The sequence below is a fragment of the Echiichthys vipera genome (genome assembly GCF_963691815.1).
Source record: "Echiichthys vipera genome assembly, chromosome: 7".
Taxonomy (NCBI): Eukaryota; Metazoa; Chordata; class Actinopteri; order Perciformes; family Trachinidae; genus Echiichthys; species Echiichthys vipera.
In genome coordinates, this window is record NC_139832.1 from 25,430,956 (window position 1) to 25,449,688 (window position 18,733).

The following is an 18,733-nucleotide window of genomic DNA, read 5'->3' on the forward strand; positions in this document are numbered from 1 at the left end:
TATCAGACTTATGAAGTTTATAAAACTGGGGATGTTTGCAGTCTTTGCTGTGTGGTCCAGTTGTACAGTTCAGAAGAAAACAGTTGTTCCAGTCCTAGTAACACTAGCTCAGTGCTAGCTTTAGCTTCTGTCTTTGTTGTAGTCAGTTAAACCATTAGACTTTGCATCATGGCAGGCAGTGGCGAAGTCTAGTGTTTTGAAGTAATTATCATACTTGCCGGTCCCAGATCAACACCCCATAAGCACACTCACTCATAGGCATAGATTTCGCACCCTCTAAAAATATAAATTATAATAATTAAATATTATGAAGGTGGATTTATCTCCCTCCCTCCAACGTCACATCAATGCCCTTTTTTGGTAAGATGAAATGAGGCAGAGTCAAAGTCTGACAAGATGGGGACTCCTGTAGGATCATGTTGAGAACATTGACCTTGATGTCCATTTTTTATACAGTCTATGGGGTAAATGGAAATCCTCTACCATTCCTTGACTCCCAGGCAGTAGAACTGATGAAGCCTCTTGCAAAAGTGACAATACACCTTCAACTTAACTACTTCAGTCCAGTAGATTGTTTAACTTAAACTTGACACTGTATTCAGTACCGTCTTGTTCACACATTCTAACTCCCATTTCTGTCCCTAATCTCTGAATCCCCACCCCTACCATCATCTCCCAAACCACAATTCCTAGGCATTTGTCATCTCCTTCACTTCAGACTTCATCCCTCGGATGGTCTACCAGTACATGTACAGCCCTGATGGCTCCATGCATGGATTTGTCAACCATACGCTGTCCTACTTTAATGTCAGCCACTTCCAAGAAGGCAAAGAAGCCATGGATCCAATGCACCTTGGCTACCGCGTTGAGATGTGCAGGTGGGAAATCAATCTCAGTCAATTTCATGACAAAACCATGTTGTAGCATTTACAAATGGATAAACCACTGCCATTTGAAAAGTTACTTGGTATAATCAATTAAGTGAGATTCAATTCAGTTCAATTACATTTTATTTATAGTGCCAAATCATGACAAAAGTTATCTCAGGACACTTTACAAACTAGTTAAAGACCACACTCTATGACTTATTTATGATTTACATAGACCCAACAATTCCCCCGTAGAGTACGGTGGCTACGTAAACCTTCCCTATAACAGGCAGGAACGTCAGACAGACCCAGCTCTGTGGAGGACGGACATCTGTCTGCACCGGTTGGGGAGGAAGAAGAGAAGAGAGGAAGAGAGAAAAGACGGACAGATGGACAGAGAGAGACAAGGACAGAGACAGACACACTTCCAGTAACTATAATAATATCTATAGTAATGTGAATATGACTTATATGTTATGGCAGTTAATACGGCAGAATAGTAGAAACAAGCACAGCTAAGGTGATAGATTATAATAGTAGCATGAATCGTCATGCAGGACCACAGCAGCAGGCACCACCACGATCAGCAGAGACCTGAGAGACGACAAAGCACAAACAACTCCGGGGAAGACGTTGAATTAGTAACATGCATTGATGAGACATGAATGGAGATCAATCTTGATTCAATCCATGGCCTCTGTCTCATGCCAAAATAATTGTTTACTGTGAGGATAGTCATCTTGGATGCGATTTTCCCAAGATGCAGTTCTCAAATATTACTGTTCAAAGATTCTGCACAGCCATAAAAAACAGTCCCAGGCTTATCAGGACAAAAGCTGTTTCACACCAAGCACAGATTTTGTTGTGAGCCCTATTTCAACAAGAAAGTCTGTCGCTGAGTGAGTGAGTGATGAAGTTACACCATTGGTGCCAGTGAGTAATGATGTGAGTGTTGGCCCATTGGCTGTTTTCTCTCTCCAAATGAATTGGTGCAACAGTCAGCTGGTAACGTCTTTGCCTCCGCTAATGGTTATCAATCCGCTGATCCACTAACTGAACATGTGGCTGTTGTTGGCTTCCTGGGGCTCAAGCTGATTTATATTGGTGCAGAACTATTGGAAGGCTTGTCATAGTTTTGCAAATTAGAATGAAATAATCAATCAAATAATCAACTCAGCCGTTCTACATATTTGAAAAGATGAATGTATTTAAAGTCCAATTTCAGTCTTTATTAATCAGATTCAATAAAATGCCACCGTCTATAATTATTTAAGCAAGCACACACAAAAAGGGTATTGGACATTTACTAATAACTATAATAATTAATAATATTAATAATGTATTATATTCATAATTAATTATAATAATGCTTGGAAGATTTAAATAAATAATAAAGCTGTGACGGCTGTGTGTGAAGAAAGCAGGATTTTGAAGAGGTTTGAGGTGTGCCCCCCGTCATCCAGTGGTTTGAGCATGAGATTTTGTGGTGATACCTGTTATATAGATACATATAGTATATTTAGAATCATGATTGCAAATGGCAAAACAGAAGTCTCACTTTAAAATTTGGATTAACATTGCAGAAACAATATTTGGATTCTCCAGAGGAAGCAGAGTTGTAAATGTCCTGACAGATATGATTTATAATTTTAGTATGTTGTTTTTTATTTCATATATGTAAACGGTCTTTGAGTATTCTGAAAAGCACTTTAGAAATAAAAGTATTCTTCTTCTAATTATTATTATTATGATTTATTATGTTGTTGTTGTTATTATACTTTCAGGAACCCGGAGGACAATTATGTTTGGGTCCTGACGCCATGTTTGGAGATCTAAATGATCAATGAAGTTGTATTTTTGTCTCTAAAGGTATAAGGATTATAGAGAACCCCCTTGGTCAACCACTCCATATGAGATCTCAAAAGAATTCTGGGCAGTGCTGGCTGTTCGACTGGCATTTGTCATTGTATTCCAGGTAAGGTTAAAAATGTAGAAAAGCAGGCAATGACTCACTCTCCCGCTGTGCCCCCGCTTTGGTAAATCCCCCGATTTCATATTGGTGTGCAAATCAAATGGATGTTTCTCGTGTGATTCTGTGTGGGATATGTGTTGCAAGATCAGACTGACAGTATGAGCTCCTTCACATATTACCATGTACATTAGGCCTACATTTTTTTTCATGGAACCTGCTAACCCATAGATCCATGACCGGTGCTTAGTGATGTGTCCTTCAGTGTCGAGGCTTCGAAGCGTGTAACGAGTAATCAAGTTAGATTTTTGAGAAGCGCGTATCGAGGCTTGTGTCGAAGACGTAGGTGGTGACGTTCAAAGCCTCGCAAGCCGGCTGTACGACATGACTGATTCGGGAAATGGCTCAAAATGGTTCTCGGGTTTGAAGTGCGATTCGAAATATAACGGTGTAACGAGACGCAACTTGTCCCAACTTGTATAAACTCACTGTAACTTGTCACTACTATCTGTGCCTAGACAAGGTGACATTCTCTCCAAAAAAAAACCCTGCCAGAAGCGAAAGTTACTTTTAATAAAATTAATAAATTTCCCTCGTGACACAGGCACATTCACATCAAAACCCTCTCACCAATTTATTTCAACTTCCCCCTCTGACTCTGCCATCCTTCTATCTGAAAATAACCATACACTTTAGTATTAAGTATATTTGTTTATTGGCATCATCATTTGAGCACAATTCATCCAAAGATTCACACACCAAAGCCTTGGTGTCATTATAATCACTTGTGAGCCTGTGTTACATTTATTGTCCACTTGAAGGCACATTAGAGCAAATGAAGCACCGTGGAGCTTCGGCCCATGAGTGAACCAATTGGACGGAACGCTTCAATGCTCCACGATGCTTCATCTCGCCATCACTGCCGGTGCTCACTCAACCTCAGCCCTCCGCCCCAACACTGGAGGAAACTGTTTAATTTCAGTTTAGTCAAAGCAACACTCACTTGTGTTTTGGATGTTATTATCAGTGGTTATTGGTGTGACGTTAGACAGTAGCCTTTAGACAATAAACTTTTATTAGCTCCATAGAATTTATCTGAAAATCCGAAGATATTACACACATACTGCCATCAGGCGCAGTAAAGTATGCTGTGTACACTGTACAAGCATCTGCACTTGGACACACGCACACACACGTTTGTGCATGTTTGAGATGTCTTGAGGTGCCAGGTATTGCGCATGTGTGTTGAGGTGGAAGTTTGGTAAGCACTGAGTGATATGCACTTGCATCGTGTGTGGAACTGTGAGCAGGTGTGAGTGTCTACTGGCGATGGTGAGGGTGTGAGTGAGTGTGAGTATTAGATTAATAAGGATGAAAAAGAGGACTGGGAATGAAGCTTATAAAGGATTCCACAAATTCCTCCTCCATCACACAGATGAGAAAAACATGGAGTGAGTGAATTTTTGGTGAATCCGGGCTGCCCTGTCTTAGTGCATTAGTCACCTAAAAAAGTTGTTTTGGTCTTAGTCTACTAAGATGTCTTTAGTGGATAAGTAGTTTTTCATGTTTTTTCATGCTGAATGACTTATTTCCAAGACACTTATGAACACATCTCTGATAAACACAAGATTTGAAGTGGTGCTTTTAGAGAAACTTTTACAGATCTGCCCGATTAAATCAACTTGTCAATTAGTCGCTTTCACTTTTTTTACATTGTGTTATGTTGCTGCCTTATGCTGAAACTGTCTACTTTCATTTTTCCCTAATCAATCTATGCTAAATACCCCATAATGATAAAAAGAAAGCAGCATTGAACATGCATTGAAATGTGTGACCTAAGTGTAGTTAGGGCTGTGGTTGTGTGATCTGGTTGTGTGTCTTTCTCAGCACAATGCTCTTTATTTTACAAAGCTTACTGCAGCCAACCATACAGAGCTTCTCTGGTTCCTGGATGAACAAACTATCATCATTAAAAAATATGGTTAAGAAAACTAGAGATCATCCATAGTGCCATTGTTGTTCAGTCAAACATGTAGGTTAAAGTTGTAATCCATAAAATTTCCATCTATTTAATTGCCTTTCAAGTTAATATGAATCAAATAGAGTTAAAACAATGGTGATTGATCACATGACCCACCAATGAAAGCTCTTCTATTTGCCTTTTTCCCCAATTATTCCAATATTCCTGTCTGTAACGACATTCGCAAGCTAGATGTAAATAAGCCGCCATGTTAGTGACGCTGCTGACAGCGGTTGGTCTGCTTGTGTGGATAATCACCAACAGTTCACTTGTAATCAGAAATCATAAATTCCAACTTCTGAGTCAGGCTTGTAGTACGGGCAGAAGTGTAATAGGAACGTGTGAATGTGTATGGATTTAAAAGGGTAACATACAGGAGACGAACTGGAAGTAGAGAGGTGAATGTGTTTCAATAAAATTCACAAAAGAGCAAAAAAAAATGCAACTGTCAACAAAGAAAGTTGAAAATACAGCCTCACCTGCAGTTACATCTTACTGCAAAAGAGGTCACTAGAAACAACATATCTCAAATCTTAAAGAGTACAACTTTAAGGCTGTGGGGTTTCTCTGTGGTCCATTTTTGTTTATTACCATAGCAATCTGCCCCTTTGGCTTTGTTATTTTTCACTACTACTGCTGTTCTGGCATCTCAACTTCTGCTAGAAAACTCTGGACCAACAATGGTGATTTTGACTTATTTCCTATTTTTGTAACTTCTATATCATTCCATTTATCTCTACCAGAATGTTGTGATGCTGATGAGCGATGTTGTGGACTGGCTGATTCCAGACATCCCTAAAGACATCAGCCTCCAGATCCACAAGGAGAAGATTCTATTGGTAGACCTCTTCATGAAAGAAGAGCAAGGCAAGATCCATATTCTTGAGAGCAGGGCCTCTACCGGGGGTAAGGAGAACTGCAGCAAAAGCAACAACAACAACAACAGCACAATGGCTCACCCACGATCGGGACTGCACACCAACAGCACTAAAAGCCTCTAATGCTAGCAACAATGAATTCTTAGTTCAGTGGAGTAGTTCCTCATTAGCAATTCTTGGTTAGCAAGTCTTACTAGCAGCCTACTAGCTCAGGCCAACCTAAACTGTGTTTTACTTGTTCAGAACATTCCAACATTGGGGAAAGCAGCAGGTGGATGAAGTGTGAGGAGAGTAAAGGTGAATGTATGAGGCAAAATATGTCAGAGTATGTGTGGGGAGCCTGCATCTCAGTTTGTCAGATCAGATATGTAAATGAGTACTGAGGTTTATGAATGCGTACAGGAATCCGTAAATGTGTTTTTAGCTTTGTATGTGTAGCAAAATTTGTGAATGTGTACATAAATCTGTAAATCCACACACAGATTTGAGGATATGTACATACATAGTACAATTTGTGCTATAATATACAGATTTGCAAAGTGTACACAAATCTCTGAATATGCATACGATGTATAAATGTGTATACAAATCTGAAAATGTGTACTCAAAATACTCATGCACTAAAACGGCATGCACTAAAACGGCTTTTTATTAATGATTGAAAAGTCCAAATGGTATTAACTAAAGCTGTCACAAATTATTTATCCTACTCTTCAGACAATTTGGATTTGCATGTGACGTGAACCTGTGATACTCGCAGGATTTTGTATTATTGCGAGAATTCAGCTACTGTGCAAGGTAAAGAAAACACGGTCCGGGGGCATCACATTTTGCGTATACAAAATTTCTAAATTTAGTGGGGTATTTACTAAGACTACAGATGTACATGAGGTACTGCAGATTTGACATCAACTTTTTCCAAAGGTTCAATTTCAGACTGCTGCAGAGGTCAGTCTATGTAGTGACAAATCAGCATCTGCTTTTAGAAGTCCTCTCTGAACAGGAATGCCTTAATATACAGATCACATGAGACCAAACTCACAATTTTCAGTGGTGCCACTTTTCTTCAATTTTGCTGGCTCAAAACCTTGGTGCAATCAAATAAGGACGAACTTTGCAAAGCCTTATTAATGATCTTCCTCTGTATTTAGCTTGAAAAGATGAAAAACTGAATTTTTCATTTCCAACTCAAGCATTCTCACTTGGCTCTTTTGACATATGACTTTTGCTGCCCTCCTGTCAAACCTATGAATTGTAAATGTATCTGGTCATCACTCTGTATTAAGGTTTTCTCTTCCCTGAGCTGAGGCTCAAAGGCTCAGGCTGCCATGGCTGACCCTTTTCACACAGTGTGAAGTAACTTTCACCTTCATGGGGGAGTATCCAAAACAATGATGGCAGGGTGCAGTCCAGTTGTAAATGTCACTGTTCCTAACTGCAAGAACCAGAAACAGACTTACCTACATATTCACAACTTTCCATCTGATGAGGGACTGCCAGCACGTGTCAGTCTGTGTCTGTTACAGTTTCTAGGGGCATGGTTAGTGGCTCTCACAGCACATATGGTGAAGTATTTGGTATGAATGATCTGTGAAATATGAGAATATTCTCTTAACTTGTAGGATTTCTAACTTTGAAACTTAAAGAAGTGTTATTTCAGGCTAGCAAGAAAATCCTGAAAAAAAAAAAAAAAAAATACCATAGCAGTGTTTTTCCGGAAAAAAACTTTAACAATAAGTAAAAAGTGAATTCATGAATTACATCTTGTGTATGTGGTAAACAGTATTACTATGGATACTGATCCACTGCATTTTATTGTTGGGAGTTAGGTCACATTATTGTCCAGCCTATATCTGTTCACAAGAGTGTACAGCCTCCTCCACACATGCACAGCAAACCTAAAATGATCTAGACATTACCCAGCAGAGCTATATGTGAGAGCGATCATATCCGTAATCTACCAACTCCCTTGTACAACGTCCTTTCTCTGTGAGCCCATGAGTGCACATTGTGCGGAGATTTCACAGCAAGCAAGTAGGCATGTTGATGATGTTCCTACCATGCCCTTGTCCAAACCAGAAGAAAACAAACCTCTGAGGTGGAAGAAGAAGGGTGATTTACACAAAGACGGTAATGAAAATGTCTAATTGGAGAGACAACAAGATTCAGCACCTTCTGTCAGTAAGGGAGGCCACAGGATTTGTCCGATAAATTCAGGTGACGGCAAGAGACTTGTTCGTTTATGACCAAATAATGAACCAGCTCTGTTACTGCGCTAAAACCAGAGTGCTTCAAGAAAGTGATGACACATCCGACATTGACAATCTCCTGTTGTATGCTCCATGTTTGAAAAGGAAACCACAGACAATGTCCAGACCTGATTCTTGTGACATTGTCTGCGGTTCAAATGTGAAAATGGCTTATGAAAAATTAGAGCCTGACACACGTTTCCTTACTCTCTTGAGAAAAAGCAGATTTCATAATTAACATTGTGTAGCCCTATTTGTATTATCAAGCATGGCTGCCATCCAAAGGATAGGTATTGAGTGTACCTATGTTTTCTGAGTTTGATTCGTTCCAGGTCTGCACTGGTAGACTGATTTATGTCAACCGAAGTCAGACAGTGGACTCAGACTACTTTTAGATTCTGAAAGGATCTACTTACGTTTAAGCAATGAAACTACTTGGTTGGGTTTAGAAAACAAAAATCTTGGTTAGGGTACAGAAAAGTTTGTATGTTGGCTTAAAATGAGTCATGGACGTAATTAACGTAACTACACCATGGACCGACATTTGTAACAAAGTTAACTTAAAAGGGCAACATTGATTTTTGCTTTCATATACCTGCTTTAGCATTATCACTCCATTAAATGGCATCATCAGCCTCACAGATATGGCTTACAAGATGGCTGCTTAAAACGTCATTGTATCAATTATTACTAAAAGGCCATTTAGATTAAATGTACAAGTATGAGTACATATTTTCTGAATCTTACACACATGTACCAACATCCAGAAATGTGTCTACACAGTCACAAACCTGAGTACTCATTACAAAATATGATCACGTAAGAAAAGATACGCAGTTTCTCAACTGTACTCACAACTTAGCAAATTATTTTGCTACATATTTGGCTGCACACAAAGGTCCACTGCAAATGTCATAAATGCATTCTGGCAGTGTCACTGCAGGAACACAGAAGCATGAAGAGAATAAGAATGGTGTATTACAGTGCCTGTAGCTACAGTGTTATGTGTACAGCGCATATGCACTTTTTCATGTAATACATGACTGAAAACTGTTTCATTATTGCAAGCATTGCTTTATTTGCTTTTTTTAATATATTGTATGATTAAAATGTAAACTGTAGCTTTGTATGAGTTCTCTATTCTTGATGTCATTTGGTCTACCTGCCACTGTAGCTTAGCATTTTTAGCTAATGTTGAAAAAGTGCTTTACTCTCCAGAAATGTTTCTAACTATTTGAAATGTATGTGCTATGACAGCTTGCTGTATCCTTACAATTGATCATCGTGTACTGTGAGTGAAGCAACGATGCAGCCTCTCCTGCTTAATAAAATATGGAGAGGAGGGAGACAATTTGAGTTTCAATGTTTACTCTGAATAAATATTGTATTTCTGAAGCATCTGTACTAATATTCATTTGGGCCTAGCACAAGTAGACACCCTTAACCATTGGATAAACCAACCTTTAAAGAATGTTTTGTTGCCAGTGGACATTGGCTTCAATAAATCAAATCTGTGTTTCTACTGTAATATATCCAATTACTCTCTAAACTCATGGGATATTCTTTTTGTCATTATATTTCTTTCATCTTTTTTTAGTTACAAAATCTTCACATTAGCGTTTGGAGCTGGCACAGCCATTCTGCTGCTTGGTCGTCGCTGTGAAGCTGACATCTACACTGAGAAATACAGTGTTATCATAGCCATTCATACTTAGTACGAATAATTGTAAATCATTTCCATGAAACAAGTTGATGTGTAATTTCCATTGCATATTATTACTGTGTGTTGACCAATACAGAAGGTTCTCTGTCAGCTCTGATAAATATATGCTAATTTATGCTTTTTAAGTATTATCTTACAAATATTAGCTGTGCTTTTTTAAAATTAAAATTAGACAATGATAACATATGACTTTGAGTCCCATATCAGGTGAGGGAAGTTGTCCAGCCTGGACAGGCTCCCGCTCTCTGTTCAACAAGCTGTCTCTGCTGAGTTGAACAGATGAATGTGATAGAGAGGCTTGACACATCCCCATAGGTATCGCCTGTTACGGGTATCTCCTGTTACGGGTATCTCCTGTTACGGTTATCTCCGTCGTAGGTTTCACCCCGAATAGAAAGAATCATGAGTTCTCGATGATGAACAGTTTGGACAAAATGGCTGTCAACAACTTCGAAAAGGCTGAACATCCGGCACAAACATTTAGGAACGTTCACAGTTCAGATAATCGTGCTGACAAGGCCCGGCGGTGAAGAAATAGAATCTCAATGGAGAAAAGGGAGATGTGATTCGTTGTGGAAAAGGCATATGCCCTGCTCTGGAAAGAAAGGCATCTTATTGAGTTTAAGTCATTAACCATTGGTGGTAGAGCATGAGCGTATTATATGACAGGAAAATTGGAGTAAGATTAGGTGTAGAATACAGTATCTATACAGTGGAGAATGGAAATCCACAAAGTAGTGTATGTCGTCCGTTGCTATTCAATAATGATTAGTGACATCTTCTCTCAGGTTAAAAAAAAAAGGGGGGGGTGGTCCGGCGGCAACAATGCACCAAATGGGGTTGGACATAAAAACAACTTGGTAAGGATTAGAAAATTGGTTGTATTGATAAGAATCAACCTGACAGCAAAAGAACACTGGCAACTCCAGCATGATTAGTTTGCTTGCTTTACAGTATTTGTGCGACCCCCAGTGGACACATTTGAAATAACAGGTATATTTATTTAAAAATTGGAGTTCATGTTTTCTCTATTTTTTTCACTTTGCAAAGTCATCCAACGGGCTGAGGACAGAGTTGAGACCAGAGAACCACATTTAAATGCTTTGAAAACATACATTCTCCAAGTGTGAATAATATAATTTGCATTGTTGCGTTCCAAGAGAAGTGCAGTGACATGACAGTCCACATGGATGTTGTGGTAAAATATTCAGTTATAAGCGGACATTACTTTCACACATGGTAATTCACATAAAGGATAAACCCTTCAGCTGCTCAGTGTGTAAAAAATAATTTGACCTACGTTGATCATTGATTGAACACATAAGAACCCCAAAAGGAGAGAAACCCTACTGTTGCCCAGTGTGTAACAAATGTTTTAACAGGAGAGGGGCATGGCTAGTCCACACCAGGAGTCACACGCGTCCAGCTGTAGGCACGCCTCTGACTCTTCTGACAAAATCAAACAATTTCCCCAAAACCCTTTTATTTGTGCTCAAAATCTGTCAGTAAATAAACACTACTGAGCAGTCATCAAACACTACATCAGAAAAAGGAAAACTGTTCAGGGCATGTAGCTACAGTAAAACAGTTCAATTGTGTATTGCATAAACATCTTTTTTATATATAAAAAAGTATATTTTCAGCTTAGTACACAACAAATTGTATAATGTAAGTAGACCTAATGCAAGTATTACAGTTATACAAAGGAGGGATTCATTCTGCCCCTGCATCACATCTTTGTCCACATCACAACAGGGGAAAACCCTCAACTGTGCCGGATCCAGCCTTGACAAGACTCCACATTGATGTCACTGCAGGGTCCAGAGTGTCCTTGGTATAGAGGTTTTGGTCATAAACAGTCCACTGCTACTCTTTGTCCAACTTTTCTCATTATCATTCCAGTAACGAGAACACGGTCTGTATTTGAGACATGGACGTCCGAAACACACAAAAAAATGAATGTTTACTGGAGCTAGCCCAGCAAAAATGATAGATAACTGTTACTGTAACAAAGTGTAAGTGACCTGTAATCAAATGCTACAACCAACACTACATCATGCCTTTAAAAGCAACAGTTGAACAAATGGTCAACATTTAATTAAAGGGGACCTAATTAACTACTTTTCAGGCTCATACATGTATTTTGTATTTCTATTTGAACATGTTAACATGCTTTAATGCTCAAAAAAAACTTTATTTTTCTCATACTGCTGCATCTCTATTCACCCTCTGTCTGAGACGCTCTGTTGCAGCACCTCTCTCTTTTAGTGTTGCATGGTAAACTGATACTAGAGAAGTACCGCAGTAAAACAAATACAATTTCACGTTTTATTAGTATCGTTACATTATGAACTTTTTGCAGGGCAGCGTGTGTGTGTGCAGCTTCTCTCAGGTTCTCCTGCAGCACTTTACAGCTTGGGCGGCTGCCAAAGCAACAAAAACCTCAGCCTTAACTAACGTCTTCCAAAATAAAAAATATATATAATACTTCGGCGACATTCGCCTTGTTACTCCGTAGTGGGAGTGAGCTGGAGAGCCGGAGAGCTAAACAGCGAGGCGGTGGTTGCAGCATGAACTTGGGTTCTGTTACTTCACAGTGGTACAAATTCACGGGCATAAAAGGCACTTTGTTTTGCTAGCGCTCGGCTGGAGTATAGACTGTGCTACGATGGCTGAAAGTGGCATGAGTGCTCCTGCCGACCGTCCTAGGCTTGTTGAGAAAGCAGACGCACAGAGCGGGTAAATCATTTATAATATATATCATAATTCACATCAGTAGAAATGGTGTGATTAGAGCATAGACCTCTACCAGGCCTGGGTAATTTGAGTTGAACTTTAGTGCACTACTGTAGTTTGCAGGCTAATAATCCAGGGTTTGAACTTTATAGACGTGAAATGTAAATGTTCTTGTTGTGTAGCATTGTTGCTGTTTACAGCTTCTGCCGCCTGTCTTTACCATTTTGCAATCCAAGTGCATCACAGTGTGTATTCATTCATTTACTGCTGCTGCTCTTAGTAACACACTTGTGTCTTTTCACACTTGACTGTCTAGTGAATTTTCTACCACAAACACGGCAACTGAATGACTTCTCTCCTGTATGGAGTATCATGTGTTGTGTTAGATGTCCTTTCTGTGTAAATTTTTTATCACAAACTGAGCATTTGAATGGTTTCTCTCCTGTGTGGATCCTCATGTGTTTCAACAATGACTGACTATGAGTAAACCTTGTTTTACACACTGCGCAGCTGTAAGGCTTTTCTCCTGTGTGAACTCTAAGGTGTCTGGCCAGAACTCCACTCCGGATGAACCTTTTAGGACAGAGTGAGCAGCTGAATGGCTTTTCTCCTGTGTGGGTTCTCATGTGAGAGCTCAAAGTTGTACTCTGTCTGAAACTTTTACCACAAACTGTGCAGCTAAAGGGTCTCTCCCCTGTGTGAATTCTTATATGTCTCACAACATCTCCTTTATAGTTAAATTGTTTCATACAGAGTGAACATCTGAATTTTTTCCCCCCTGAGTGAGTTCTCTTATGTGTGACTACATGTGCACTCTGTGTGGTTTGTTGAACACAAACTGAGCAAACGAATGGTTTCTCTCCTGTAGGAGTTTTTCTGCGGGTCTGCACACAGTCCTTGGGCTCAAATGCTTTACCACACTTAAAGCAGCTGTGAGACTTCTTGCTAGTGTTACACTCTTTCCCACCTTGAAGAATGCCATTATTTGTCAGTGTTTTTAAATCTGACTGAGGTTTCCTTGTCTCCTTCCATTCACCATCACTGTTTTCAGTCTTAGGCTCAGAAGTGACTGAAGCCCTATAATCCTTAGCTGGTTGACTGACGGAAACAACTGTCTGGGTCCCCTTTGATTTCACAGTGTCAGCTTGTTTAGAAGAGTATTGAGTCTCATCATCATCAGCTGTTTGCAAACAATTATCTGGATCTAAGCTCCTGGTTGGTTCTGATTCTGCACGGTCCTCTCCATCACTCTCTGTTTCCATCGGTTGAGCTGAGCTGCAGGCTGGAGGCTCTCTGTTCTCTTCAGTTTGTCTGTGATGAAGCTTTGTGGATGGAGCTTTCTCTTTATCATCTTCATTCTTCTCAGGGACAGGTCCTTGAAGCTGCTCTCCCTCCTGAGTGCTCCAGAGTTGTGTTGTGTTTGGGGGCTCTGGGTCCTGCTGAAAATCTGCAGATAATACTGAAAAAACAAAAACATGGCTAGACAATTATATGTTCAACAGAGCCCAAACACACCAGCATAACTAATTATTTGTATGGTGACGTCATCGCACACTGGAAATTTGTTTTTACTTAGTATATTCATTATTTACAACGACCTAATTCTTTCTTTAACCTTAACCAAGTGATATTAGTTGGTTTAACTTAAGCATATTGATATTTAGGTAAGAGGCTAAAGGTTTTTTAAAGGTTCTGATAAAGTAATCCTTAATAAACAGGGTTCAACAGCAATAGTTGCCAGGTTGCCATTGGCAGCCACTTTGAGAAATTGGCAAACAATTCCTGGCCTTTGGTTGCCATCAGTAGGAACCTCAACATAAAAATAGAAACAGCAAACAGATAAACATGGCACCAACGCCTGCAGTTCAAAATACGTCTGCACACAATCGGATAGCAATAAAACCGACTATGACTAATCAGATCAATGAACAAGTGACGTATCTAGTTTTCACTAAGACCCATACGTTTAGCGAATGTTTGGGCTAACTGGTAAATTAAACCTTTTCTGTATCCAGTTGGCAAAACAGCAAATACATATTTCTTGCAGATGACACATCTGAGTGCCGTCTTCTGTTAATTTTTTGAAAGCGAAGTCCAAGTAATTTAGAGTCGGGGCCAAAACCTTTTCAACAACCGCTGATCCCCATCATCAGCCATCGTTGTTGTTTACTATCGAGACTACAGCGCGCATCACTGTCATCGTTGGTTACGCCTGCCCATAATAGTACGATAATACGATTTAACTGGTGATTCGGGATTTTCTGCCATGGTTAATGAGCTGCAATGATGAGTGCCCAGAGCCAACGCCAGAGTAAATTGAAATTTGATAATGGAGAGTCTGGATTTCCAGGGTTCATTAGTGGTATTTAAATACCTGGACTTTAGGTGGTGAAGTAATGCCCTTTCAAAGTACCATTTCCGGGTCCAAGAGGGTCCAAGTTTTGTAATTCTACTGTGCTACGTTCCCTGTTGTTTAAACAGATTTTTGTCATTTTACCGCTTTCGTACGGATGAAAAAGCATGTCATAGAAGAGAGAAGTGGTTGTAAAAGGTCCACAGGTTCGGCCATTGTTGTTTGTGTTGTTCAACGGAACATTTAGACCCGGAAATAGTATTTTGAAAGGGTGATACATCACACTTAAAGACCAGATTGCGGTTACAGTCAGAACTGAAAGCATGATATCATCACTGGATTTGGATGTAGCAACAAATCTTGAGGTCACATGACAGATGTTATACTTGCGTTTGTTAAATTTCATATTCATGAATCAAAATTCTCTATTTCTTTCCCTAACATTAATATTTTCATGGTTGATGTTGAGCATGGGTGCACAAATTTCCCTTTTTTACTTCCCATGGGTATGGAGATCAAATAAGAGTTCAGTCATTCTTTATCCTTGGTCTTCAACTTGGCAGAATTTATTCTTTAAGGCAAACAAAGTAGAATTCATAATTTACATCTCCTCCGATAAAAAGGGGGGGGGGGGGGGGGCAGCTATTCATACATACAGCATACATGTGTCTTTTCCCTACGCACACAAACATAGTGCGTGGGGACTTCACATCAGAATGTACAGTATTACCAGTAAACCTGGTACCGTACTACAGTGAGTAAGGCAGCCATTAGTATAAAACTTTTGACTGCAATTTGCACATGAATACATTAACCCGTATGGCAAACAAAGTGAGTGCACATTGTTATATTTAATTTAACTATTTTCTGTAGCGCCTGATTAACATATTATAGTACTATCATTGTTTGTTTATTTTAAAAAGTATATCTATGTTTATATTTTGTTAAGTTATATCTTGATATGTATTACTTACACACTGCAATCGTATTTGTAAACGGAAGTCTTTTACTGGCTGATTGTCTGTTTGTTCCTAATCTCAAATAAATGCAAACTAAAATATAGTCGGAAGTGAACTGCACATGCGCACAAACGTTTGTCTCAGAAACAATGGTGAACCAAGTGAAGTTGTTTGACCTGGGGGTCAAAAGTTCGATTTAACAAACGTATGTGTTTGATACACCAGGTGAACTTGATTAAAAAACAAAAAGGAGGAAAATGTTTATCGTAAATGTGTACGTTTAGTCCATGTTTTTCGATGTTACTAACCTGTCCTGTGTAACCGAACTTCAGGCTTCAAAACAGCGTCCAGTAGTCTGCGCTGCCGCTGGTTCTCCAGCTTGGAGCGGGAGAGTTGCTCTTCATACTCGGCCACGGTTCTCTCAAACACTCCGAATATCTCTTCTGCAGCGGCAGTAAGACGCTCAATCACCACCACTCTTAACATTTCCACTTTAGACATGTTTAAAGTCATTACTGAAGACTGTCATGTTCTCTGGCATATGTACACAGCTAAACTTCCGCATTCACTTCCGAAGCCTTCCGACTTCCGGCCCGAATCTTTCAGAATAAACCTTCTTCTTGTTCTTTGAGTTTTCTGGCGGTGTGCAATAACAATAAAAGTCATACCGGCACCTACTGAGCCGCAGTATGTAGGACAGAATCTAGTTTTACAATTGTATCATATACTACTACTAATAAAAAAAATAAAAATAATAATAATCATGAAAAAAATAAAATAAACAATCAAACAAAACAAAAAAAAACTCAAACCGCTATATTCTAACCAAACAAACAAACAAACCAGTGTTGCTTACGAACTCCCCTACTACTCTCTGTTCCCTGCACCTTATCTCCCTCAGTTGCCAGTATCCCTGTCAGATTCCAATATCGTCCTGCCTCTCACCCTTTGTTGCAACCTTTCCCCTTTCTCAATATTTAACACAATGCGTAATTACATGTTCAACAGTTTCTATTTTATTACAAACTGTGCAAACTTGTGAGTTTACTTTTCCCAATAAAAATAACATGTCATGTAAACCAGTGTTCCCTTAATACTCTGTGCTCTGTTCTGAGAAAAGCTAACGTAAAGGAAGTGAACTTTAACATTTTGATAACACATAACCAATTAACAAGTTGAAAGATTAAAATGGAACTTTGATGTGCAGAATTGTGTGTTTTAGATTAAAAGGAAACTGAAAGTTTGGATCATCTGTCCTTTAATTGTCAATATGTGCATTCCTTCTAAAGCAAGTTTGAGAGCTGACTACAGTCCAGGGAGATAGAGTTGCCTCCTGAGCACAGTTAGGGTTTCTCCCCTTTGTGGAGTCTTGCAAGTTTGAGCAGTGCTGCTCTGTCATATTTCACACATATTTGTGGTAATTCATGTGACACTGTATTACTTACCACATGTTCCTGCATATATTTTTTCACACTGGTCTTAGTTCTGGGTGTGTGTTTTCATGTGCTTTGTCATGTTTCCTTTATAACGAAACCTTTTGTCACAGACTGAGCAACTAAATGGCTGCTCCCCTGTATGAGTTAACATATGAAACAGCAGATGTTGATTCCGGCCAAATGTTTTACCACAGATTGAGCAACTAAAGGGTTTCTCTCCTGTGTGAACTCTAATGTGTCTCTGCAGGGATCCCTTCAGGCTAAATATTTTACCACACTCGGAGCATGTGTAACTTTTCTTTCCAATACTACAATGAAATTTTTCAACAATCATATGGACTTCACTATGTTTCATAGAAGGTGAAGCTGGCTGAGGTCCACTTGTCCCTTGTTCTTCAGCTTTCCACTCATCATTACTGCATTCAGTCTCAGAATCAGAAAGGTCTCTTTCCATCTGTTGAGCTGAGCTGCCGGCTGGAGGCTCTGCCACTCTGTTCTCCTCATATTGTCTTTGTTGAAGCTGTGAGGACGGAGCTTTCTCTTCGTCATCTTCCCTCTTCACAGACACAGGTCCTTGAAGCTGCTCTCTCTCCTGACTGCTCCAGAGTTCCTCCTGTTCTTCTTTAATGTGTGGGGGCTCTGGATCCTCCTGGTCCACACTTGGCCTCAACTCCTGCTGCTCAGAGGGAACCTCTTGTTTAATCACCAACACCTGCTGGACATCTAACAGAAGAGAGAGAGAATCTTGTTAAACATTAACCAGTTAAATATCTATGTTTACAGCAATTATTTACTGCCAAAATGACTTACATGTTCATTAAAACAGAGTATGATTATAAAATGCACAAACCATTATCTGCACGAAGAACTGTGAAACAAGCAGCCAAACTTTAGTGCAATCTCCACCTTGAAAAGTATTAATATATTTTATTCCATTATCATCAGAATTCCCATAGGTATACATAGCTAATCTGTGGATCTGAGATCTGAAATACGGCATTACTCACTACAGTCCAGTACACCATGCAGAGTAGCTGCCCCAATACAATTCTTTAACAGCAGTTTCAGTGCTTTAATCTGTGTGTGTCATCTGTGAGTGTGGCCAAATCATATTTCACTAATAAATTGTGGATGTTTTATGATTTGCTCCTGACAGCTGAGTCCATGTTCAGGAGTAGAGGTGGAACAAAATATCAATACAGCAATATATTGTACCATTTCCTCTTGATTCTTCCTCAGGTCAACACTGCAGCTGGAGTTGTTCAACAGGTCAGTGCTGAACAGGTCATGGATCTGTCTCAGCACACAGTGTCTCGTCCTTTAAGACAATTTGGACTGAAAGCCACTCTGCAGTGACCAAACCTCTCATCAGCAGAAATAATAAAAAGAATAGACTTGCCTTTTCTGAGGAGCATGTTGTGTGGACAGAGGAGAACTGGTCCAGAGTGACTTCAGTGATGAAAGGACATTCAATTTATTTGGGTTTGATGGGAAACATTATATTCGCGTAGGACTGGGGAAAGACTTAACCCAAAGTGAGT

General features: G+C 39.5%; 2 protein-coding genes across 2 annotated transcripts in view; one reads left to right on the forward strand and one right to left on the reverse strand.

The window, feature by feature from the left end:
• Window positions 1–9,380, forward strand: part of ano1b (anoctamin 1, calcium activated chloride channel b) — a 40,648-nt gene extending 31,268 nt beyond the window's left edge. Inside the window, exons 22-24 of the mRNA XM_083916625.1 lie at window positions 694–878; window positions 2,739–2,844; window positions 5,602–9,380. Coding sequence (XP_083772751.1) covers window positions 694–878; window positions 2,739–2,844; window positions 5,602–5,859 — 549 coding nt within the window. The 3' untranslated portion in view covers window positions 5,860–9,380. The remainder of the gene's footprint in view (window positions 1–693; window positions 879–2,738; window positions 2,845–5,601) is intronic.
• Window positions 9,381–11,254: 1,874 nt separating this feature from the next.
• On the reverse strand, window positions 11,255–16,290 carry LOC310949918 (uncharacterized protein). Its single transcript, XM_083917532.1, has 2 exons — window positions 16,065–16,290; window positions 11,255–13,903 (listed from the first exon to the last, which is right to left on the reverse strand). The coding sequence occupies exons 1-2, from the start codon at window positions 16,267–16,269 to the stop codon at window positions 12,702–12,704; spliced, it is 1,407 nt and encodes a 468-aa protein (XP_083773658.1). The 5' UTR covers window positions 16,270–16,290; the 3' UTR covers window positions 11,255–12,701.
• Window positions 16,291–18,733: the final 2,443 nt, after the last annotated feature.